This window comes from Triturus cristatus, chromosome 7 (assembly GCF_964204655.1).
Source record: "Triturus cristatus chromosome 7, aTriCri1.1, whole genome shotgun sequence".
Taxonomy (NCBI): domain Eukaryota; kingdom Metazoa; phylum Chordata; class Amphibia; order Caudata; family Salamandridae; genus Triturus; species Triturus cristatus.
In genome coordinates this window covers 1,584,402,942-1,584,429,049 of record NC_140590.1, presented here as the reverse complement: position 1 = coordinate 1,584,429,049, position 26,108 = coordinate 1,584,402,942, and the positions used below count along the sequence as shown (strand labels likewise).

At 45.5% G+C, this 26,108-nt stretch overlaps 1 protein-coding gene across 1 annotated transcript in view; it reads left to right on the top strand.

Moving 5' to 3' along the window:
• The window catches only part of LOC146812429 (retinol dehydrogenase 10-A-like), a 90,465-nt gene that overhangs the window by 38,409 nt on the left and 25,948 nt on the right, over window positions 1-26,108 (top strand). Inside the window, exon 3 of the mRNA XM_085614596.1 lies at window positions 11,003-11,148. Within this exon, the coding sequence (XP_085470722.1) occupies window positions 11,003-11,148 (146 nt within the window). The remainder of the gene's footprint in view (window positions 1-11,002; window positions 11,149-26,108) is intronic.

The window sequence follows — 26,108 nt, the reverse complement described above, 5'->3', positions numbered from 1 at the left end:
TGACCCTAAATCTCACATAAACTGACCTACTCCCAAGTTTCTCAGCACCTTGACATTCCTTAGAGATTTAGTTTGGAGCTGACTGCAAAGGAGTCCTAACTGCTTCATTTGAGGGCTCCTTCTCACTTGCTCTGGACACTGAAAGCAAGGTTCATTTATGAGTCTGAGGAATAAGATAGGAGTTCCAACTGTTCTGGTGCCAACTGTGTGTGCTGGTGCAACAGTGTTGTACCATAAGACATTGCAGTAATGTATGAAGTGCGCAGTAACTTTAAGAACCTTTCATGAGCTAGTGAGCTCCTGCTTTGCAGAGCGAGCTCAGATTTAAAAAACAAATGCATTCTGGTTGCTATGCTTTCTTTTAAGTTATTGCTTTATGGCCCGTGCTAGCGTCTTGCATCCGATGCTCATTTGTCGTTGGGCGTCCTATGCATGAGGACAGGCTGCTTCTGGGCTCCTTATTTATTACCTTGACCTTCACAAAATCTCTGCTTGGCTCTCAAAGTCTCTATGTAACATTTGGTGACGATTTATCAAGAACTTTTAGGGCCATATGTACAATGAAGTGGCGGAGGGAGGCGTTAACGCCTCTCTCCGCCACTTCTGAAACACTAGGCTGCACCATATTTACAAGAATGTTGTGCAGCCTTGCATTTGCCCACACGATGGTGCTTAGTTTAAGATATTAGCGTCAAAGCAGGCACCCTTGCACCATAGTGCAAGGGTGTTTGCGTGCAGGGGAGGATTGTGTATGTGTAGGAAGGTGTCCCTTCCTACACATAAACAATCCAAAAATGCGATTCTGTCACTGTCATGTGTGCTGCTTCATGCAGCACACATGAAAGTCACAAAGTGGCATTTATTTTAAAGGTTTGTTTATGTTCAGGAATGGACACCTTCCTGTACATAAACAAACTATGGCATTTTGCTTTTTCCATGTGTGCTGCACAAGGCAGCACATGGAAAAAACAAAAATGAGAAAAAATAATGCATTTCTCCTCGTTTCGTCAACTTAAGACCATGTTTGACCTGGTCTTAATTTTGGCGCTGCCTCCTATGTACGCCACCCTTGCACATTGGGGGCAGCGTCAAACTGAATGAGTGTTGTGGTGGAACACCCACTGCAACACCCACTGCCCACCCCTTTCACGCTAACCATAGCGTGAAAGGGGGACTTATTTACAAGGCAGCGTTAAGCCACGTTAAGTCGATATAAGTGATGTGGTGGTGGCGATAGGGGCTTGTACCTTGCCCCAGGACTTTTGAGAATTCGGAAACTACAGCGTACTCTGGATAACCCACACTATCATTGGTATCATTTCAGTCATCAAAGCCACTCCCCGGTGAGTGCTTCTCCTGTACTTTCACATCCCAAAGCTACTTTTGGGCTATTTCGAGCGCAACTCCACCCACTTCCTAATTTCGGCTCTGTGTGCTCCACTTCCTCATCAACAGGGGTGAGCCACCGAGCCAGCACGCTCATGTATGCACTTGATATAATTACAGTTTACATGCCTGTCCTACATGCATGTCCTACAAGTAAATATTTAGCTGCATGTGCATCTGTCCTCCTGGCATTAACTTTGCTTGTCAGATCTATTTCCACTTTAATTATCGTTGTTGTGCCAATACGCTCATATTTTAATGTCAGTGCTGAATTGCTTTGGATAGGTCAAGTTTACAGCAACCTTTCTTTATAACTTGAGAGCTTTTGTTTGAATTTGCTCAAGTGAACTTGGACATACTTATTCACCACAGCTAGACAATCCGCAAATTCTAATGAGTACGCAGAAGCAATTACAAGAAGTAGAGTCAAATTATCATAACAACCTAGAGTTCTATTGGAGAGATTAATATTTTTCAAGAAGAAACACAGAATTCATATCAACATTAAGGGAATTAGCTGCTACATGCAATTTGGAGTGTCGATTGACATATACATTTGAGATCAGTTTGTGTACAGCTACTTTAAAAAAAATAAACAAGAAAGGCTACTCAGTTGCAGAGACCCTTCATTGTAAGAGGTTGTTGATCTGGTGTTGGAACTGGGATTCCTGGTTGGCTGAGGTATACAGCCAGGCCAGACAGGAACCACCATTCTAGGCAGGGTAAGCTGAGTACACACTATGAAGTAGCCTGTGCTCACCCTCTGGTAGCTTCACACAGAACAGCCATGCTTATCTAAAGACGTAGTATGTAAAGAATTTGTGCAACGCACAGTAACACAATGAATACACCAACAAAGATTCCACATAGATTTAGAAAAATAGATTATTATATTCTGAACAAAACATGATCAAAACAACAAGAATCCAAGTAGAAGTCAAGATATGAATTTTTAAAGAATAAAAAGAGTTCTAGCGCTTAGAAGCAATAAACGCCAATGGGATTTATCTGGTCACGCCGGACTGGGACAAAGTCACAAGTTCAGGCTGACCACAACTGAGCACGGACTGGCTACAGGGACCCACTTCGACCCATTAAATACAGTACCTTGGATCCTGGGGCGCAGTATGTGCTTTGTGTCGTCCGGCAAGGGTTCCAAGCGGTGGTGCGGCAAGGCTTTGCGTCGTCCACAATTGGGTCCAAGAGATTGCGCTGTGAGGCTTTGCAAGGCTTAACATCATCCAGCGTCAGTTTAGTATCTTGTTCCACTTCCAGTGAACCAGGCACAGGAGCAGGGGTGGAGACTTTGGTATCCCTGAGTCTCAAGCAACAGGATGCAAGACAGCAAGCCCTTGGAGAAAGAAGGCAAAGTCCAGCTGTCTTTCAGCAAAGTCAGAGAGCTGCAGAGCAACTAACGTAAAAGCAAGCCTTCCAGATCAGCAGTCCAGTTGAGTCCTTTATCAGCACAGCAGTTCCTCTGGCAGAGCTTCAGTTACAAGTCCAGTAGTGTCTGATTTTTGTGGATCAGAGACCAGTACTCATACCTAAAAGTGCATTTGATGTGGAGGTGAGTTCAAAGCAACTCTCTGAAGTGCACAAGTATCCCTTTCAACCCATCTGGCTGTCTGTGGGGGGTAATCACCCTTCGCGTGGGGACTGTACACTGCCTATTCATGTGAAGTGTTAGCACCTCCTTTTCATCCTGGCCAGGTACGACCTTCAGAATGCAGATGTATGTAGATGGGCACTCAGGCACACCTATTCTTCATGTGTTGTGGTTGTCTAGTGGGAATATACAAAGTGTAGCTGTCACCCACCTCAGACGGGTATTGGAGACAGGCTGTCAGGCACACAGAGCAGTAAGTGTAGAGAAATGTCCACTTTCTAAAAGTTCCATTTCTAAAACAGTAATGTTAAATCCAACTTCACCACAGAGGAGGATTTATCATTACCACTCCAAAGATATGAAACATGAAAGATCTACTCCTCTCTAATCCGGAATTGCAACTTATAAATGTATTAAGGAATTTCCAATGCTAATGTATGAATGGGGTAGGCCTCACAGTAATGAAAAATGAATTTGTGGGGGTTGTTACTACCAGGACATGTAGAGATTAAACACACATGTCCTACCTTTTAATTACATGCCACTCTGCCCATAGGGTTACTTAGGGCCTACCTTAGGGGTGACTTATATACAATAAAAGGGGGGTTTAAGGCTTGGCAAGTAGGTTTAATTGGTGGAAAACCGTATACACAGGCCCTGCAACGGCAGGCCTGAGACAGGTTTGAAAGGCTACTTATGTGGGTGGCACAATCAGTGCCTGTGTATATGCTATAACACTTTACAAGGGACTTACTAGTAAATCATACATGCCAAACAGATATACACCAATGTCACCATGTTTAAGGAAGAGAGTACATGCACTTTAGCACGGGTTATCAGTGGTAAAGTGCTCAGAGTCCTAAAGCCAGCAAAAAGAATCACCAAAAACAGGAGGTAAAAGGCAAAATGTTTGGGTTGACCCTTCAAAGAGGGGCATTTTCCAACATCTTGCCAAAAGTATCGCAACTCCAGTCGCATGATGGCTCAGGAATCTACTCAGACATCTTCTCCAATTTTAAATGCTGTGGGGTATTCTGGACATGTTGATTCTGTACAATTTAAGGGCAAAGTCTTAAAGAATGTTCAACATAATACTAACACTTTTTGTTTCAGGTGCGGATATAAATCCCATTTAAGCGATTATATGCACTGTCCAGCAATAGGTAAACGATGAAATAAGTGCAAGAAATTAGGTCACTTTCACAGTGTATGCAAATCTGGTAAACATCACGTTAAAGTACACAGTGTTGTCTTAAATGAAAGGGACTGTCCTGTGCATCTAACAAATATGGTTCTGAATCTGAATATTGACTCCTTGTCTACAAACAAAATTAAGGAACCTTTATGTCAGGTAGCTCTAGGTTCCAAAATAACTCTTAACATGATGTGTGACTCAGGTGTACCTATTACTTTCATACTTTATTTTACCAACAGTGGGGGGGGGGGGCTAATGTTATCCTCAGCACAACAGAAATGCATCCTGAAGCTTATGGTAATCAGGATATCATTATGGTTGGGTTCTTCATAGACACTGTGTCTTGTCCTGGCAGGTTAATGTCAACTAAAATCTATGTTGCAGTCCAGGGTAGAAATATAGTTGGTTGGCAGGATCTTGCAAAACTTAGTCTTATGCTTGTGCCTGGTGCTGATTCACAAGTCAGGGTAGCAAATGTATCTTCACTTATTACTGATGATTTGAATCCCACTGAAGATTTTGTTAAAAGATTTCCTGGATTTTGTTCTGGTAAGATTGGGCTCATTCGGAAATATGTGCACACAGTTAAGTTGAAGGGGCATGCTATACTTGTTACACACAAAACCAGATCTGTCCCCTCAAGTGTTAGAGTTTAATTGAATAAGCTATTAGAGAAGTTAATTGGTGATGACATTACCAAACCCGCTGACTCATAGGAATGGGCAAATCCCATTGTAATTGTGCATAAAAAGAATGGTGAGATTCAGTTGTGTGGCGATCAGCGCAGTCTCAACAGGATTGATTGCCATCCTCTGCCCAAGGTTCAAGACTTACTTGCCAATATTGAAAACTCTAAGGGGCATATTTACAAACCCCTATTGCCACATGAATGTCACTTTTATTGATGTTCTTGTGACGAAAGGGGCTTAGCCTTATTTACAAGTCTGCATTAAGCCACTTAACGTCGCTTAACGCCGCCTTGTAAATAAGGCACCCTTTCATGCTATACTTAGCATGAAAGGGGTGGGCAATAGGTGGTGCGGTGTGAGTACCACTGCAAAACCCATTGATTTGGATGCTGCCCCATATTTACAAGGGTGGCATAAATATGGGGCAGCGCCAAAATTAAGACCAAGGATAACCCAGTCTAACATAGCAAAACGAGGAGAAATCTTTTTGCTGTTTTTATGCGTGCTGCATTGTGCAGCACATATAGAAATAACAAATTGCCATGTATGATTGTTTATGTGCAGGAAGGTATCCCTTTCTGCACATAAACAATCAGCAAAATAATGACTTGCAACTTCTATGTGTGCTGCACAATACAGCACACATAGAAGTTACAAATCGCCATTGATGATTGTTTATGTGCTGGAAGAGACAACTTCCTGCACATAAACAATTGTTCCCTCAACGCAGGCACCCTTGCACTAGGGTGCAAGAGTGTCTGCATTGGTACTAGGCAGCTAAATTTGGCACCAGCGTAGATAGAAATGCAGGGGTGTGCCGCATTCTTGTGAATACGGCATATCCCTGCATTTCAAAAGTGACGAAGCGCAGGGTTAGCCTTCTTGGCTTAACGCTGCACTTCACCACTTTCATTGTAAATATGCCCCTAAATATTTCACAATTTTGGACCTCAAATAAGCTCACCACCAGATCCCATTATATGAAAGGTCCCAAGAGTTAATCACCTTTGTAAATCCCTTTTGGATTGGCTTCAGCAGCTAGTGTATTTCAGCTCCTCATGCATAACATATTGAAGGGTGTGAGTGGGATAGGAGCATTTCAAGATGATGTGCTGATTTTTGCAAAATCTTTACCTAAACATAATCACACTCTTGAAACAGTTTTCAGTAAATTTAAAGAGTGTGGTTGGATTGGGGACTGTGTTTTCACAGTTATATCAGGACAAAGAAAACACAATTGCCTTTGTCTCTCGCTGTCTCAGTAGTGCAGAAGCCAATTACCGCACCATTGAGCGAGAGGCATTGGCATGCTGTTGGGCGGTGGAAAGGTTCAAGAATTTCATTTGGGGTTCCCATTTTGATCCATACACAGATCACAAACCATTGCTGCACCTGTTGACCAGAATGGCTCAGGGAAAGCATGATCACGATTGGTCGTGATTGTTAAGGCCTCTTTGAGACCATTTGTCAGATTTCAGAGGACCTATCAGTTGTTGAAGAGATCCTTGAATGTAATGATGTGTGCGCCTCAGTTTTATGATGCAACTACAATGCGATTACTTCGCATGACTCGACAACGTAGCCTTTACCACAACTGCGTCTTCACCATGCATGCCTTTACCACACATGCCTTTACAACGAATTTCGTTGCTACGGCATGATTAGTAAAGGTAAATGAGTGGTAATGGTTACACCCAAGACCCCCGCCCTGAGCCCTAAAACCCAGCCCTTAAAACTACCCTGACCTCAGCCCCCGACCCTGAGCCCAAAAACCTGACCCAGCCCTAAAAACTACCCCAAACCCTAAAAACAACCCAGCCTTCCAACCTAAGCCATACACCCGGCCCCCAGCCCTAAAAACTACCCCAAGCCCCCCAGTCCTGAGACCTAAAACCCGGCCTCCCGCCCTGAAAACTACCCCAACCCCAACCCTGCCAAAGGAACTAAGCAGGAAGTCTCCAACACATCCCACCCCCTGCCCATTTGCTCTAAGTCTAGATGGCTGACTTCCTTTACCACATATAAGCCTTTACCACCTTTACAATGGAAATCATTTAAAAGGCATGTGTGGTAAAGATATATGCGTGGTAAAGGCATATGTGTGGTAAAGGCATATGCGTGGTAAAGGCAAGCGTAGTAACGCTTGCATTTTTATGGCACGTGTGGTTCAGACCGCGCTGTTAATGTAATTTTGCTGTGTCTTCTGTGATTATCAGAGATTATATTATTTAGGAGACACCAAGGGCCATTTAGGGGTCAGTAGCACAGGCAGATATATAGAACAATGTTAATGGTGGCCTTCATTGGAAGCTCAAGTTTCTAAGTTTATTGATAATTGCACCACCTGCTTGGTATATGATTAGCACTGGAAAGTACATGAGTCACCTATTCATAGGGTCCCTCTACCAGAAGAAGCTAGGCAAAAAGTGGCACTTGATTTTGCGGGTCCATTTGAGTTATTGACTATTAACATAAGACACATGATGGTTTTAATTGATTATTTTTCAAAATGGGTGTATTTTGGTTTTTACTCCTGTTCACAACACTGATGCTATAATCACATTTTTAAAAAGAAATTGTTATGTAAAAGGAGCACCCAAAGAAATTGTTCCAGACAACGGCACCCACTTCACATCAGAGCGCATGAAGGAGATAATTGAGAGGTTTCACATTTTTCATCTCAGAGTTGCACTTAACTCACCTTCTGGCAATACATTGAACGCATGAATACGTTCCTAAAAGAGGGTGTGCAAACAGCCTTGACCATGGGTCTTGAGGTCAAAACCTTTCTCCAGGAGAAAGTTTGGCCATATCTAGTAACTCAGCACAGAACAAAAGGTATGTCCCCATTTTTGGTGTTATGCAAAAGATTTCCAAGGGCCTCAGTTTATCCTGACTGGGTGAGAGAGGTAAGCAAAAAGAGCTCACCTGACTTGCAGATTACTGCATCCAGAGTTGAAGCAATGCAAAGTCAGTTTTACAAAACACACCATGTCAAAGAATGAACATTGAAAGCAGGGGCTTGGGTTTTGATCCGAAATCAGATGAAGGTCAAGAAAGGTTTATCGAAATTTATCAAAATTTTGAAAATCAGTCTGTGTTGAAAGAGCTTCTAAAAGGCTCAGTACTTATACAAGACAAAGGCTGGTGGAATAAGAGAGATCTGGTCAAGACCACCCAGGTGCAGGCAGCCAAACTTCAAGCTGTGCGAGGCTATGATGGCAACAATTCCTTTCTTGAAAGCACTTGATTGAAAAGAAACTCAAGAGCATTCGACTGACAGTCAAGGGTCATCTCAGATTGGTAATGCAAATGATTTGTTACTTACACAAAGGAAACCTGGTACAGTCATTGATCTTGAACAATTGAATGATTGCATTATGTCCAGTAACACCAGAGCAGTACGCAATACCTGCCTTCAAAATTTAAGGATTAATATCTTCCCAAAATAATAATAGCTGTAGAGCTGTTAATATTGTGTAGTAATACTTATTTTAGATATTTCTATTTTACATCTTTTTCATATGAATTATTAAGCTTTGTTTCTTCAAAAAAGGGATAGTGTTGTACCATAAGACACTGCAGTAATGTATGGCTTGCGTGGTACCTTTAAGAAATTGTTATGAGCGAGCGAGCTCCTGCTCTGCGGAGAGAGCTCACTTGTCAAAAGTAAATACATTCCATTTGCTATGTTTCCTTTTAAGTTACTTGTGTCCCGCATCAGTTGCTCAATCATCGTTGGGCATCTGATGCATGAGGAAAGGCTGCGTATGGACTACTTATTTATTACCTTGTTCTTCACGAACTAAGGGGCATATCAACAAAGAATAGCGATAAACATCGCTGAACGGGTTTAGCGCGGATTAGCATAACGCAGGCTATCGCCGGATTTAATCGGCGGGATATCACGTTATTTACAACGCATATCTCCACGGCGTTATTAAATCCGGCGATAGCGGTGAAATCCACGCACATCGCTGGAAATCCGGCAATACAACGGAAGCGATAAGGCAGACCTTGCTAATAGGGAGATGTGGATTCAGCCATAGAATCCACCTCCCATGATATGTATAGCTAAGTCTGCTTTTTAGCAGACGTTAGCTACCGGCGTTATCCGTGGTTAGCGCGCATTCTAACGTAGGTATTGGTGTCCTGGGCCAGCATGTTGATAGGGAGTAGTGCTGTACCTCCTTGATTCCCGTGTTGTTAGTGGGAAACGCCCACTTTGCATCTCATTAGAGATGCAAAGCGAGGCGTCGGTAAAAAGGCTGCTAACATGCGCTAATGCATGTTAGCACTGCCTTGTAAATAGGGTGAAAACATTATCTCCGCTTTTTTGGATTTTTAAGCCAAAAAAGCGGACATTAGACCCTTGATAATATGACCCTAAACCCTGTACTTATCTCCACTTGGTTCCTGAAGTCTCTAGGTAACAAACAGGGAACAGATAACTGTGCTGTCTGGAGTGGTTAGCACCTTGAGGACCAATCCTGATCAACTGACATCTATTATGTTTATCTATCCAATGAAATAGGTTCCCAGGAGCTTTAAATAGCGCTTATATTATGCTGTGAACATGTTTACTGTGGGTGGCTCGAGAAAGGTGGCATCTTTTATTTCCTTGCTAAATTAATTGCTGAAATAAATGTAAAAAATACCATTTCAAATTTAGAGGTTTCCCCTGATGTCTTCACTTTTCGAAAGGAGTGGAAATGCGGTCCAACACAAAAAAAGATAATTAAATATATTTTATTTCTCTTTCGAGGCTAAAGTGATATAAATTGGAGTCAACACAACAAAATACTAAAATTTTCTTTTTTTAAATTAACTTTAAAGGCAAAACAGGCAATGGCCAGCAGTGCACTGTGAACAGTGTTTTACCAGTGACATCATGAGACCAGTTCAGGTAACGAGAACGAACATAACCATATTTCCTCTCGTGCACTTGGAAAATTGCTGACGGGCAGTGTTTGCTTCAGATGTGAACACATGGCGGCCATTTTGAGTGTCAAAGTTTAATGCAAATATTACCAGAGTGGAACACCAACAGGCCTAACCCAGCAAGTCACAATCATGACAGAAGTGCAAGTATAACAGGATAGAAACTGTATGCCCATTGCAACTGCAGCACATGAAGATTAAGCAACACAGCATCACAGGCTCCAGACCTTCGAAGAGGTAAAAAACAAAGAAGCACTTATACAACTTATGCAACGAATCTAGCCATTCACACTAAACACGTGAAATTCTTCACACTGTGAAAATGAGGATTCAAGTAATGGCTGGGTAGCTTAACAGCATCTGGAAACCGAACAAATCAGTGTTTGTGGTAATTGTACTACATCCCAAATAAATAATAATCACTGAAAAAAGCCAGTAGGTCTAACTTTTTCAAGTCTGTTTAAACAAAATATATATATAAATCACTAGCCATTAAAACTGTAAAATGCAGCCCTATAAAGGTGGTGTGCACATGTTTGCAAAAAAGAGTGAATAAAAAATTACCCATGACAAAAATAAATATTAAAAAAATTAAATGCAGGCAAATGAATGGCGAGCTCAGCTCAGGATCAGCCTTCAAGATATAAAGGGCTACTTTTTAGGAAGATGTACACATATGCACGAGCAAATGCTGAATAGAACCAATGGTTGAAGTGTGCTTACCCTTTGCCCCATGCTGTGGTGGTGGAAGCAAGATGTGACGGACATTACAAGAGACTAGTGGAATAAAGGGGCTGACAGAGAGCCCATGTAGGTATATCTTTATATATGCATATTATGTATTTTTTATATGTATTTTTTGGAAAACATGAAACTGCTGTGACACTAAAGCTTCCACTAGGCCAGACCTAAAAATACATTATTCCCCCAATAACGTAATTTGGGCTCTAGCTGTATTCTTTGGGACTTGCCTTAGCTTAGTTTAAGGACATAATTCATTTCAATTAAAAGACCACTTTTATCAAGCAAACATTTATTTCACAGTTGATGGATATACACCCTGAATAGTCCACGGCTCCTGAACAATTGGGCAAGGCCCAGGTCTTCACATCAGGCACCCCACATTGACGCTTTTCTCAGTCACACTTTCTGGCAACCAGCTAAATCTTTGTTTTTTTTATGCAGGATTATTGTGCCAGTAAATTTGCCACAGTTGGATTTCATGAATCTCTCAGTCATCAGCTGAAAGCGAAAAGAGTGGATGGAGTCAAGACGACCCTTGTGTGCCCTTACAATGTAAATAGAAGCATGGTCAGTGGATTAAGAATCAGGTAAATGTACACACTCCCATTAAGGAATTATGGACATTTCTTTAACTTTTATCTTATAATTATTGCATTTTCTTAACAATTAAGATCTCTCTTTCTCTTCTTTTAAAACATTTTTTAATTAATGAAATGTGTATCTAATATGAACTTTTGTAATGGTTTTAATTAATCAGAAACAATAAACTTTTACTTACTTACTTACCACACTCCCATGATTATTTTAGTAACTCAAAACTCTCCTACAATCAAAACATGGCTGGGAAGAATTTTAAATGATTTACTGAAATAGCCATCATATATATGTATGTTGTATTTTTGATCCCATGCTCAAATAAAGTTTATTGTCTTTGTGGTGGCAGCCTTTCATTAGGTCTCTGCTACCAATAACTTTAGCTGTCAGTTGGCCAGACTAATTGTTTCCAGTTTACATAGAGTGGGCTTAGTATCAGCCCATTGCTGATGATTTGATGGTTTTGGTGTCAATCTCAGTTGTCTCCTCTTCAATCAATGGCTTCCCTCCCATCCATGTGTTTGCCACGCCCAGGGCTATTTAGGTCTCACAGTGTTCAGATTGGTTGGCTTGTAGCCATCCAATGCTAACATTGCTTCTAGTCACATAACTACTTTTTTTGTTACTTTAGATACTCCGATGGAGAGCATGGATTTTCTTTCTCTCTACCCCTTATCCTGGTTCCACCTTCATTTTACTCAGCCCCCCTTGTTTTCCATGTTGCCCCTTCCCACCCCTGCTCATCCATCACTTATCATACCCCCACCCATCCAGCAAATTAAAAAAAATATTCATAAGTGTTCTCCGCTTTTCCGCATGTGCTGTATGTACAAGAATACGGTGCACCCCTGTGGTCTCCCCTGCATCAGCACATAAACAGGAGCCGTGCACCACCGCAGGCACCCCTGCACCATCATTCAAGGGTGCCTGTGTTGCAGGGATGAGTGTGTTTGAAGGAACACCTTCCTGAACAAAAACAATCATTAATGGTGTTTTGCTCCTTCTATGTGTGCAGCAATGCCTCCCCTGAAAAGGCGTTACTTTTTGGCATTACCTCAGATTCTTTAATCCTTGCAAATCTGGGGCAGTGGGTGTTGCGGGGGAACACCCACAGCAACACCCATGACGTAGAGTACTGCATGAAATAGAGCCATATTTACAAGGCCGTGTAAAGCAACGCAAAGTGGCTTTGCATGGCCTTGTAAATATGGGCCCGCACCCAGTGCCACCGGAGCCTCAAAAAAAGACGTTCTGGAGGTGCTAGGGGAATGTAAATATGCCCCCCAGAGGCTTATTTACAAGCCCCTTATGCTGTTAGTGCGTCACTTTTTATCACATAAAAAGTGATGCACCGGAGGCGAAAGGGCTTGTAAATATGCCCTCCAGTATTTGATTTTCTGACTGCGCCACATTTTTCTCTTTACTCACTACAACTCTCAGAATGCTAATACGTGGTTGTTTGCAAAGCAGTAAATGGATGTACTCACAACTGTTTGTACTACGCGTCTTAAGCCCTGTCCTCTTTGTCTTTTATCTCCTGGAGTTTGGTGTCATCCCTGGACCACAAAGCATATCACACAGTAGCCACCGCGCGTGGGCGGGAGCTCAGAACTGAAAAGGCCCGTGTCATTCCTAACGTGTAGGCAGCGCAGAGTCGCTGAGAGGATCAGCCACGACTTCTCTCTGAGCACAGCTGCTAACAATCTTCCCTCTAAAGTTATTTTTAGTGCCGTAAGGAAGCATATCAACATTTTCTCTCAAATGCTAATTGCAAATGCAAATTTAAAAATATGCGATTTTTTTACCATTTAATTAAGCCCTTGAGCGTGAGTACTACTCTGTGACGTAACTGAAATGAAAATGCATATATTTTTTGGTCGTAAATCACAGTTTATGTTATTGAAATGATTACAATTTATAGGTGTATTTGCCAGGAGTGGCTGGTGACATTTCGAAGTGGTGAGGCGAGCAAAGTGCCCAACTACCTCCAAAAAAAACAAAAACACATTTTCCCTCCATACAAAAACCTATTGTAAAAAAAAAACCTCCATTAACCACATCCATGCTCAGGACGGCTCTGGCCGTCATGAGTCACGGTAGTCGTGTGCTCATGACGGCCGGAAGCCGTCCGACCGTTGCCGCTCCACCCGCGCGCGGCTAATTCCCCACCTGTGCGGGCAAATTAATTAGTGGGCGGAGTTCAACATTCCTTGGCAGTAATGACTACCTTGGAAATGGAACCATATCTGCCTTACGTCGAGACACAATTTGAGCGCTTCTTGTTGGCACGATTCAGATTGAATATTTTCCATAGGCTTGTAGCCTTCCCTAAAAGTCATAATTGGGATGAGCGTTTAACGGTGTGCCCCTGTGACGAAACGTCCGAACAATCAACGATGCACACCGTTTTGTTTTGTAAATATTATACTGCACATCGCAAATTATGGCTAATTCCCTTGCTGAGAACTCTTGGCCTTAGAAGATGTCGTCCTGCTATGCTGCACTTGCAATTTTTGAACACTGTATTGATTTCGAAAAATGTTAGTACCTTTTTAAGTGTATTTTTAAACACAGACCAAATCTTGGTTGAAGCAAATTTTGTTAATTTAAGGTAAAGGGCAGTCCAAAAGCGATCCATAAAGAATAATGTTCAAATTGGCATTGCAACGTAATGCATTTGAGTCAGAACAAGTTTTGGAAAATCGCCCCAGCTGTTGCTCACTTTCATGTGTATATTGTGTTTAATATGTGTTTTATGTACTTTTATGGTTATTAATGCTTTATAACCGAATAAAGATTTACTTACTTACTTACTTACTTACTAGTGGGCGGAGTTCGGACGGCTCCCGGCCGTCATTAGCACACACCCACCGTGTTTTATGACGGCCGGGAGCCGTCCTGGGTACCTGAGCGCCACGCCCAGCCCCGCCCGCCTCGCATCGCGGCGGAATTTGCCACCCGTGGAAGGGGTTAAAAGCCTAACTAAAAACAACCCCTCCCTCCAAAATATAATACACGGTAAAGCTTAGTTTACACATTATATTAATTAAATAAAATTAATTGTACTCACCACGGGCTCCGCATCCTCCTCGCTGTCCTTACGAAGCTAGTGGAATGAAGAACCCCCCCTAACCAATCGAAAGAGCAGCACCAGGATTGGATGGAGAGGGTTGGCCTAACGCTCCTTCAGGCCTTAGAGACCTGTGCTCGGTCTCCACCCGTCTGTCTAAGAATGCTGGTTGGAGAGCTTCAAAGTGCGCATGTCACTGTGGCCGGCACAAGACCGCCGGCTCAAGTGACATGTGCACTTTGAAGTGCGTGGCCACCACTACTCCAGTCCTTCTGCTGCCAATCGTCAGCAGAGTACAGTCAGGACACACCCTCCTGGCTCAGAGGCAGGCTGGCAGCGTGCATTGGTTAAAAATAAAATGGCAATGAAATCATTTCATTGCCATTTTATTTTTAACACCGTGTGGCTCGCAGCCGGCAGGGGGATCACGCTCTCCCACCCTCATAGAGAAACAGCCACTAGTATTTGCATGGAATGTATCCCGTTTGCAGAGTTTTGCAGAGTTTTAGATTATGTTTTTGCTTTATATACTGCTTTTTCTATGTTCCGATTAATTGTAGTGCTTGTTCAATGACAACAGTGAGTTGAATAATTAATTTGATGTGTGTTTATATTATTTTTGCATGTGTTGTACATATAATATTGAATCTGTACTATTTTATGAGCAATATTTATAATATTTTGGTGTGTTTACATATAATACTGTATGAGTGCATGTTTTTATACATACACACAAGTACAACTATTTTATGCATTTTTTTCGTTGCATACATGATATAGCGCTTTATTACGATATTTATGTTTCCATAGTATAGTATTTACAGTTCCTATACAATATCATATACGCAGGTATGTTATTTATCTTCTGAGAGTGCAGCCTCTTGACTCTTGCATGTGAAGCGGGGATTGCCTTTCATCGCTGCTCGGTCATCTCACCCTGAGATGCATTCAGGAAACCAGTTGGAAATGTCTTTAAGAAAACAAGCATTGGCAAAGCAATTATTTTTCTTTACTTTCAGCCACGTTGCACTGTTCTCGCGTAGGTACTTAATGGGCCATATTCTCAAGAAGCTATCGCAGAGTTATTGGCACCTTAACGCAGCCAAATTTGCGATAAACTTACCACCCCATTCACAAGCTGGTGCCAACAGCCGATAACACCAGTTTTCCTGCGATACAATCCTCAAAAAACATCGCCACAGATGACCCCGGCAACTATCGCTAATGAGATGCAGAGTAGGCATTCCCTAGCAAAAAGCCGCGACAACACCACTCCACAACATTCTCAACGACCAGCCAGTTCGGTGATAAGATCACAAAACATGCGATTAGGCGCATTAGCACCAGGAAACTAACACCTGCTCTGACCTGGTGTAAAGTCTGACGGCAGCCTGCACCACAAAAGCGAGCCCAGCCCAGAGCCACACCTGAAGAACAGCAGATGCCATGGAGCCACTGAACATGCGTGCCAGACACCCAACAGGGCCACAACACCCACAGCCACCACCCCCAGGAGCCCACCCCCAAAAGCCCCCCCCCCCGAACCACCACAGAGGCAGCACAGATAAAGACAGTGGACCCTCAGGAAACGCACCAGCCTCACAGACCCAACACCTGACAATCTCATTGCCCACTACAGGCCCAAAAGGACAACCATCCTAGGCATCCTGACCATCATCGCCCAACAGGCTGACGGCACCAACACAGCGGACAACCAACATCTCACCCCACGCAAAGCTGTTGGCTGTGCTGCACCTGTTGGCCACTGGCACCCCCCAACCAACACCCGCTAGAGTCGGAGGAGTCTTACAGCCAGCTACATCCAAGTCCCTCACACCTGTGCTGGACATCAGCCTGGTACCCCAGTCCCTATACGTCCTACACAATGCGCAGGATCCGCTGGAGACCAAGCAAGGACCATACGCCATAACTGGATGCACGCACGTGTTGGGGGCAATCCACAGCACACATGTCATACCTGTGCCCCCTGGTGACATAGCACACAATCACCGCAACAGAAAGCACACGTCTCACATCAATGTGCATGCAACATATGAACACCGTGGAATCTCCACCAATGTCGTCGCCAACTACCCAGCCAGTGTGCATGATTCCATCATCCTTCGACAATCCAACTTCAACCTGCGCTCCCAGGATGGCACAAAGGGAAATGCACAGCCCCTTGGCAAGACCCAAATGAACACCCCACACACCTCAACTCCACAACCATGCAACTCACAACTCTGGCAATGCACACATCACAAAATCACATATAACATGCAAAACAACATGCCCACCCACAAGACACGACAGAACAACTTACTATGGTAACCTGAGCAAGCCGTGAACATGAGCCATCAACGGCATGGCACCTCAGCAACACAATAGCGAAATGAGGGGAGAGGTGGGAACCAGGCATGTGTGAAGGAGGCAGGAGAACCATGATTGGGAAAGCACACAATGCCAAGAGTGGCGGAGATGTGCTGGACAGATCGCAGTATGCAGAACGCACCCATATCCATGGCGACATACTATGCCGGTGTATGGAGTGTAGTGGACAGTGGACGCAACCATGTCACCCCAGCCAGTGGGGGAGTTCGCGGAAATGTTGCCTGTTACGTCCCCCCCGTAAGCGTGAGTGGAGTGGGATGGCCTGGCGTATGCCAGGCCAGTGTAGGGGTGTGAATAAAAAGCACGTAGCCCTGGGCGGGTCCTCTTCCGAAATGTCTAACGTCTCTGCCAGGGTGGCGCATCTCACCCCGCCACGAGGCCGATGTCGTCCTCATGAGCGGATTTGCCTGCGATCCTGTGCGCCTGCTGTACCCCTGTCTGCTGGACCCCGAACACGTCAGGTCCTCCCCTGCGCAGCAAGGCCACACTGATCACCTGCCGACACCGGCGTGTTGCAAGGAGGGCCCACCACGTGCCGGCGCAAGCTCCAAGCCCGAGGTCCGCAACCTTGGCAGCCTCCTCAGACCATCACGGCCTCCACGACACAGGCCCGCTTTAGTCCTTTCTCGTTGACTTACTCTACTGCTGCCTCCGGCCTACACTACGGTCAAGTAGGTCACACATTTGGAACTGAGTCTTGATTACACGATGTCAGAGTACATATGTTCATTGCAGATTTTACATCAGTGTACTCCCTTCGACGTGGGGCCACCAACTCTGTGCATGGCATGCTCACGACACATGTCTGTTGTCCCCTGCTGACTACTGCTTCCGGCCTACACTACGACAAGTAGGTCACACATTTGGAACTCAGTCTTAATCATACATTGTCCGTGTACGCACAACAATGAAGAATCTACTTCACTGTACTCCCTCCGATCAGGTGGCAGCAACTATGTGCATAGCATCCAAACGACACGTGGCTGTGGGCCCTTGCTGACCGCTGCCTCCGGCCCACGCTGCAGGCGAGTAGGTCACACATTTGGGACTGAGTCTTGATCATACATAATCCGAGTACGCACATTAACGAAGCAGTTATATCACTGTACTCCCTTCGATGTGGTAACACCAAGTATGTGCCTGGCCTCCCAACCACACGTGTTTGTGGGCCCAATATGACTACGCCGTCGGCCTACACTGCGGTCCAGCAGGCCTCACACCAATCCACTCCAGTACATACCAGGCAGGACACGTCATCGCCGCTGACTGAACACCCACCTGGTGCTTTTGCCTCCGTTTTGCCTCCGTTAACCACAAGTCACCCCCAAATGTCATCTCAACGTCATGTGTTAGAGTTCCAGGAGGGGCTTGCTGAAACGCGCTTGGCCCTTGCTGACCGCTGCCTCCGGCCTACACTGCGGTCGAGTAGGTCACACACGATTTTGAATTCAGCCTTGTTTTATTTATGGCTGACTTGATGTCATTGTACATGCCTCACCGCAGACTGCATCCCCTTTCAGCCCCGGTGCCACTAAGTCTGTTCCCCGAGACCCATGGACACTTTCTGGTTGGCCTTTGGTGGCGACTGAGTCCATGGACTTGGGGTTGTCGTCACCAGCATGTCGGTGATACTGAATTTGTGGCAAAAATGATCCTGCGGAGTCCACTCCTCCATTTGCTGCTTCCGGACAGCTTCCACCCTCTGCATCATGCCCTGGAGGACAGCTTCCACTGTCCCCCCGCAACCCTACACAACATACGCATGGGACAATGATGAGGACCCGCTCAGGTCGCATGGCCCATCTGACTGCACCGCAAGCCATTGTCCGTTACTGATTGTGTTTTGTGCTGTGGAGAGCAATGTCATCTCAAGCAGTGTGGGAGACCTGGGACATTGATGAGGAAGATGATGCAGGTCTAACACGCCACACTGCATCAGGAATATCTCGAAGGCACACAATCCGAGACTTTTTCTTCACATGAGAGCGCTCATCTCTAGTGTCCCAACCACAGTGGAATACAACTCACTGACACTTCTGTTTGCATGTTGGGTGTCCTCTGGACTTTCTCCAGCTCCCTCCATGTTGCTCAGCAGTTGACTCTATTATGCAGGTGTTTTCAGTTTCCGTTGCACTGGTGTCCACTGTTCAAGTGGATGTCAGCACCAAGCATTCCGTGCGTGCTGGCTTACAATCACCCCACACACATCCAGCACAGGCGTCACTGTACATGTGGCCCTGCCAATAAAGGGGCCGGGCATACGTGCCCGCAGCCATTTCAACATGATATGTGCGAGTGTCCCTGTGGTCTTGTTGTATGCATGAGGGCCCTAGGACCTACGACATTGCATTGTGCTGTGTACAGCGGACGCTGACATGTCACCGCAGGCAGAGGGTTAGAGCTTGGACATGTAGCTTTGTCGTCACCCACTCAATTCGTAAGGGGAGTGGCCTGGGCCATCGTACTGTGAATGTGCATCTGCATGTGTCTATGGCAGTGTGGGTCTCCTTTGTGGGGTGTAGGTGGTCCCTGAAGAGTAGTAGACACCAACGTATGTGATCTAGTTTGCCTTCCATGGGTTCTGAACCCACCCACACCTATTCGGCCACCTCCTTTTGGCGTGCTGAAATATGGCATTGGGGTGCCATGGGTCGGTGGGTGAAGTGTCGTGAGCCATCTGTGCTTGTGGGTGCTTCCTGCTGTGTGGTCTGTTGCAGGCTCTGTGTTTTCCTCTGAGTAGCTTGGCTGCCCGGGTCCTGGTGGTGGGTTGCGTGGGATGCCCATGAGCTGTTGTAGGACGTCGGTGCCGAAGGTGTGGTGGTCCTCTCCGGCATGACAGATGTGCTGTCTTCTGTGCTCTGCTGGAGGTGTTGTGTGCCCCTCTGCAATGTGAAGGAGAGATGCATGTTGACATTGGTTTGATATGTATGTTGGCGCATTGTTCTGGTTTACATGCAGACTGTTTGACAATGTACATTGTGACTGTTTGGCAGGTGCTGAGTACTGCTGCGGGACAGTGTACATTTGGACTACATGACGGATGTGAGGTCGTACGCGTACTTTTCCATTGCACAGTTTCCTGCTCTGTCAGATGTAGTAGGCATGTTTCTGTGCGTGTGCGGAGCCAGTTGTGTCCTCTGTTCTGCAGTGTCGGCTTTGAGCATTGTACCACGTTGTCGTCAATGTGGGTGTGCTGTTCTTGCTATGTGTGTGTGCTGCAGTGTGCCAAGGGGATCAGGGACATGATCCCGGGTAATTGTGGGTGTGCAGTGTGCTACTCCTCGTTGTCCATGTGTGCCATTGTACCCATCTCCCCCTGTCCCCTCAGTCCCTGGTCGTTACTCACCCTGTTGATGTTGTGTCTGGTCCTCTTGGGCTGTGTCCGTACTCCCTACTCCTTGCACCATTTCCACACTGATGACTGTGGCGTCGGTTTCCTCCAGCACCTCCTGTGGCGCAGGACTGCCACCTCCTGTCGCCGTTGCAGCATTCCTGTTTGCGGCGGGTTTGTGCCAGATTTTGGTTGTCACATCATGCCAGCGCCTCTTGGCCTCCTTGGCACTCCGACTGCATTCCAGGTGCTCTACTTGTGGGTCAGTTGATGGCTGTGTTCTGTCACCTCCGTGATGCTGATCTGGTTTTGCTGTGGACTTCACCCCGTCTTCCTCTCCCTCTTCTCCCTGGTCTTCCCCGACCCCGTTGTACCTTGCTGGTGGTCTGTGGGGGTTGTGGGGTTCACGTGGGCCTCTCCGATGGGTCAGGGTGCATCCATGGTGCTACGCACTTTGGATTGTTTCTGGTGTGTTTTTCTTGTTCTGCTTTTATAGTGCATTTTCCCGCCAGACGCGTGGAATTTGCAGGCCTGTAGCTGGTTTTCGGTGCTTTCTGAATCGCGCTTGGCCTCATCTCAGCTTTTTTTGCATTCGCGTTTTGCATTTTTCCAGCGTGTCATTGATTTTAACGTGGCCATTTGACGCATTATCTGGAGACGATCGCATGGTACCACCGTGTTGTGAATGCATGGTTAACATGGCGTAAATTTCCCGCAATAGACTGCGATGTTGTAGGTTGCGTTAAGTTACTTTTGCAATGATTATCACACGTTCTTGATAATATGCCCCAATGAGTTTTAACAAACGCAGCAATGGAAACAAGGGGCATTCATGGGGATCCCAAATCTGGATGCAAGTATTCAACCAGATCTGGCATCTGGCTTCGTCCTGGTGTAGTTTGCCGTCACCGGGACACATTCCGCAGCCCCCATCCACTTACCTGCTTTGTGCTCAGAAGAGCAACCTGCTGGAGATCAAGGAGTAGATCTACTTTCAATTTCAGCTAAACCCTATACAAATGCAGTAATTTAAGAGCTGTCAGCACTCCTTTTGCTCGAATCTTATCCTTGCTGTGGCTAGCTACAGCTTAACACCTTGCTTCACTGAGGAAACAAAGACATTTAGCTTGTCACTTCAAAAGTGATTGTACTAAACTATGATTTGGAGGCAGGGCTTTTAGTTTGCAAGGTCTGTCTGTATGTAGATAAGCATGCACCGTAAGAAGGTCAGATATGAGTAATTACATTACTAACCATTTATAAAGCATTTTCTTATAATTCTTTATTACTACTCAAAAGAACCATTTCAGCAACCTTAGATTAAAGTAAAATTGAGAAAACATAGTGAGGTTCTACACTTATGTCTTGCATTTTGCATTCAGCTCCTTAATACCAGTTCATAGCTCATAAATGAGCTCTATTAAAATAATTATAATCTATAATATGCAGGTAACACAAGAATATCTGTAGCAAAAGCAGAAGTCCACTGTGCTCCTCCATAAAATATTATTCTGTGACCTTCATGATAGCTATTGTGCTCAACAGCAAGCACATTAAATCTCTATTGTATTTCACAATGAGTCAAACCTTTGTCTAGACTGTACACAGATTTCTCCAGCAAGTGCAACAGCCACCAATGAAATCTTACTGTTTTTATAGAAGGGAAATTGCTGGGTGCACGAAGATCCTCGCAGTATTTGCCTTAACCCATATGATATTTTAAAATGCAGTCTTTTATCAAATAAGTAAGCCAGAACAGAAATATACTAGTACTTTTGTCCTTGTTACTAAGTTATTTAGGACAGAGTTTTTTTTTAAATGTGCGAGATGACAGTCAGAATTTGTTCATCAATCAATCAATCAGGGGAATCCTAAGCGCACTACTCACCTGGGAGGGTCTCAAGGCGCTGGGGGAGGGGGGTGAGCAAATCCGCTCAGTCGAAGAGCCAGGTCTTGAATGTCTTCTTGAAGGTGTTCAGGGAGGGGGCGCGTCTGATGTCGATCAGGAGATCTTTCCAGGTCTTGGCTGCGATGTAGGAGAATGCTCTTCCACCTGGACAAAAACGTAGACAGTGGAACCCTACAAATTACTAGCACCTAACCTGCTATCCCCTATTTGCTGTAAAAATGGGAAATACCCAAATGGTGTGTGCACACAGATAACGCACCCACTGTCAAGGTGCGGTCTACCACTGGACTTAACAATGTCTAAAAACACAAGAACGAATAGTGCACCACTTTATGAACAACAACACAGAATTTATGAGATCTGTGTCCAAGATTGTTTCTTCAAATCATCCTTTATTTAATTAGCTTTTAGCACATCAAGTTGAGTCGAACAGGAACTTCCACCTGCTCAAGCTCTGCAGATGCGTGGGATTTCGGCGAGGGCGAGGTCGGCAGATTGGAGGATCCTCTTGGGTTGGTGGAAGGAGATTCTTTCAATGAGTTATTGGGATCTGGTGTTGTGGAGGCATTCGTAGGTGTGGGTGAGTATCTTGAAAGTAACTCTCTTCTCGACGGGGCGCCAGTGGGGTGTCCACAGATGTTGGGTGATGTGTTTGTGTCGGGGGATGCTGAGTACGAGTCTGGCTGCAGTGTTTAATATGTTCTGGAGCTTGCGGAGTAAAGATTTGTTGATACCGGCTTAGAGGGCGTTTCCATAGTCGAGTCTGCTGGTTATGAGTGCGTGGGTGATGGTCCTTCATGCTTCGGGGGGATCCATTTGAAGGTCTTTCGGAGGATGTGGAGGGTGTTGAAGCAGCTGGAGGTGACGGCATTGACCTGTCGGGTCATGGAGAGGGAGGAGTCGAGTACGATGCCGAGGATCCGGGCTTGGTCAGTGGGGGTGGGAGGGCTGCAGAGGGCGGTGGGCCACAAGGTGTTGTCCCATGCAGAGGGGGAGGGTCCGAGGACGTCTGTCTTCTCTGAGTTGAGCTTCAGGCAGCTGCTGTTCATCCAGGATGCAATGTCCTGCATTCCTTCCTGGAAATGGAGTCTGGTAGTGGTGGGGTCCTTGGTGAGGGAGAGGATGAGCTGGGTGTCGTTGGCGTAGGAAACTATGTTGAGTCCATGCTGTCTGACGATGGCGGTGAGGGGTCCATGTATATGTTGAAGAGTGTGGGGCTGAGCGACTATCCTTGGGGAACTCCGCAGTTGGTTTCCATGGGTTCGGAGAGGATGGGTGGTAGTCTGATTATTTGGGTTCTACCGGTGAGGAACGAGCGGATCCAGTTAAGGGTGGTTCCTTGTATGCCCGTGTCATGGAGTCTGGCAGTGAGTGTGCGGTGGGAGACGGTCTTGAATGCTACAGAGAGGTCAAGTAGGTTCAGTGCAGTGGTGTGTCTTTGGTCGAGGAGGGTGGGGATGTCGTCTGTGGCAGTGAGTAGAGTGGTCTCGGTGCTGTGGTTGCTGCGGAATCCGGATTGGGAAGGGTCGAGGATGGAGTTTTCTTCTATGAATTTTGTTAGTTCTGCGTTGACGGTCTTTATTTATTTATGTATTTTACAGTTTTATAGAGCGCGAACCAGACCCGTTAGGGTATTAGAGCACTTTACAGGATTGAAGGGGGGGAAATAAAACATAAGGATGGGAGGTTTCACATTGGGAGAGAAAGGGATACAGGAGGAGCACGCAGTTTAAAGTCCAAGCTACATGAGGGAGAAAAATTGAAGCATGCAGAATAAAAATAAAAAGGTTTCCAATCCACGAGGTGCAACATAGCTGAGGTTGACGCTACATTTGGGATCACAAACAATTAGACCAGGTATTTATAAGGTACAAGAGGCAAGTCAATGAGATGATTGTAAAGAGTTCGCTAGATGCAGTATTTTCCCATTAAGAAAGTTTTGGTCTCCTTCTTAAAGTGTGCCAAGGACGGGAGTCTTCTAATGGAGAGTGGGCGAGAGTTCCAGATTCTTGGAGCGGCTCCAGAGAAGGCTAGATTGTAAGTTTTTTTCTACCGGAAGTGTGCTGGCTGCAACAGCAGGTTTTTGGCAGATCGGGAATTTTTGGCCTGTCCGGATAGCACCAGTTTTTGTGCAAGAAATGTCAGTGATTTCGCGTACAGAGCTTTGTGAGTTATGCAAGCCAGTTTAAATTGTATTCTGGCCTCCAGGGAAAGCCAGTTCAGAGCTTTGAGGTGGGGAGAGATGTGGTCAAATTTGTTTGAGCCCGTTATGAGTCTGGCAGCGGTGTTGAGGCAGGCTTTCAGTGGGGCCAGAGAGTTCTTGGGTAGCCCTGCGAGAGTAGAGCATCCATATTCAAGTCTGGAGATGACTAGGGCCTGGGTTGCCATTTTAAGGTCGGACCTATCGAGGAAGGGTTTTAGATTTCTTGGGTAGCTCAGGTGGAATCTAGCCGTTTTGGCCATCGCGTTTATATGGCTGTGCATATTCAAGCTGCCGTCAAGGGTTATTCCCAGGGATTTTGCCGAGTCGACAATGGTAGGAGGACAGTTTAGTGCCGTGATTGTCTTGAACCATTCCTGGATGTCTGGATTTGGTTTGGGTGGGGAGATCAGAAAGAATTCGGTTTTGTTTGCGTTGAGTTTAGGCTGGTTGGCGGTGAGCCAGTGGACTGTTAGCTTCAGTGCCTTGATTAGGGAGCAAATGTCCCGAGGGGAAGAGATTTTTATGTAGACCTGTGTATCATCGGCGTACATAAGGTAGGAGATGTTGGCGGCACGCAGCACCTCGGTGAGAGGTTCAAGATAAAGGTTGAAAAGGGTAGGGGAGATGGTTGTTCCTTGGTGGACTCCCACAGAAACTGGAGAGGGGGCGGATAGATTACCATTGATGAGGACTCTTTGTGAGCGGTTTTGGAGGAAGGATCTAAACCATTCAAGGACAGTGCCCTCCAACCCCATCCTGAATTTGAGGCGTTCAAGGAGAATTTCGTGGTTCACCGTATCAAAGGCGGAAGAAAGGTCTAGAAGGATTAGGAGACAGGTTTTGCCTCGGTCTAGGGCTTGGAGATCGTCATCAACAATGTGGAGGAGGGTGGTTTCTGTGCTGCGTCCCAGTCTGAAGCCTGACTGAAAGTCATCTAGCAGGTGAAAGTTGTTGATGTGAAGGCTTAGCTGCTGTTGCACACATTTTTCCAGAACTTTGGCAAGGAATGGGATGTTGGAAATGGGTCTATAGTTCTCGGCGGAGGCAGGGTCCAGCGTAGGTTTTTTTTAGGATGGGGACAACTTGACCCGCCTTGAGCGAGTCAGGAATTGAGCCCTGTAGGAGGGAGGCGTTGATTATTGAGGTCCAGGAAGGTATGATAGCCTTGGAGGCGGCAGCTAGGCAGTTAGAGGGGAGAGGATCGATAAAGTGATTGTTCGGTTTTAGGGAGGCAAGAATTTTCGAGATAGATTGATCGTCATATAGATTAAAATTGGACCAGTGTGCTAGGTTTTTGGGTGAGGTTTGGGAGGACAACACGGAGAGAAGAGGTGGAGCTGGCTGATTTTGATTTTGGTGGTGGGTTGCAGATTTAAGCTAATTTCTTAGGGCCGAGATTTTGTCACAGAAGAAGGAAGAGAATTCCTCGCTTGATATTATGGGTTTCTGTGTTTCTTTGGCAGTTTTCACTAGTTTGTTGGATTGGTGTTTGACCAAGTCGAACAGCTTGCGAGGCTGATTTTTCGCATTTTCCAGTTCAGTTCTGAAGAATTCTTTTTTTGTGTTGAGTATTTTCTTGTTGTAGGCATTTCTGGCCTGTCGGAGGAGATTTAGATGTGCTGCAGATGGGTGTTTTTTCCAGATTCGTGCAGACTGTCGCAGGGATCTCCTCTCCTTGTTGAGGGATCCACTGAACCAGGGATTTCTGTCTTTGATCTGTGTTCTTTTTAGTTTTAGCGGTGCCGGGTCATCAAGAATGTCGGATATGGTGGAAGAGTAGTGGTCCGCCAGGTTTGTGACCGCTGTGCACTGTGGAGGGGGTGAAGGTCAGACTCACAACGAGCTGCCAATTTCTCGTGGTCGAGGTTCTTGGTGTCCCTGACCCATCGTTTGGGAATCACAGGTTGGGGGGCCCATGATTTGCGAGTGCTGGGCAGGAGGAAGGTGATGGCGTGGTGGTCAGACCAATCACAAGGATCAATGGAGATAAGTTTGACCGCTGATTTCTTAGCAATGATCCTGTCGAGGGTGGCACCTTTCGCGTGAGTA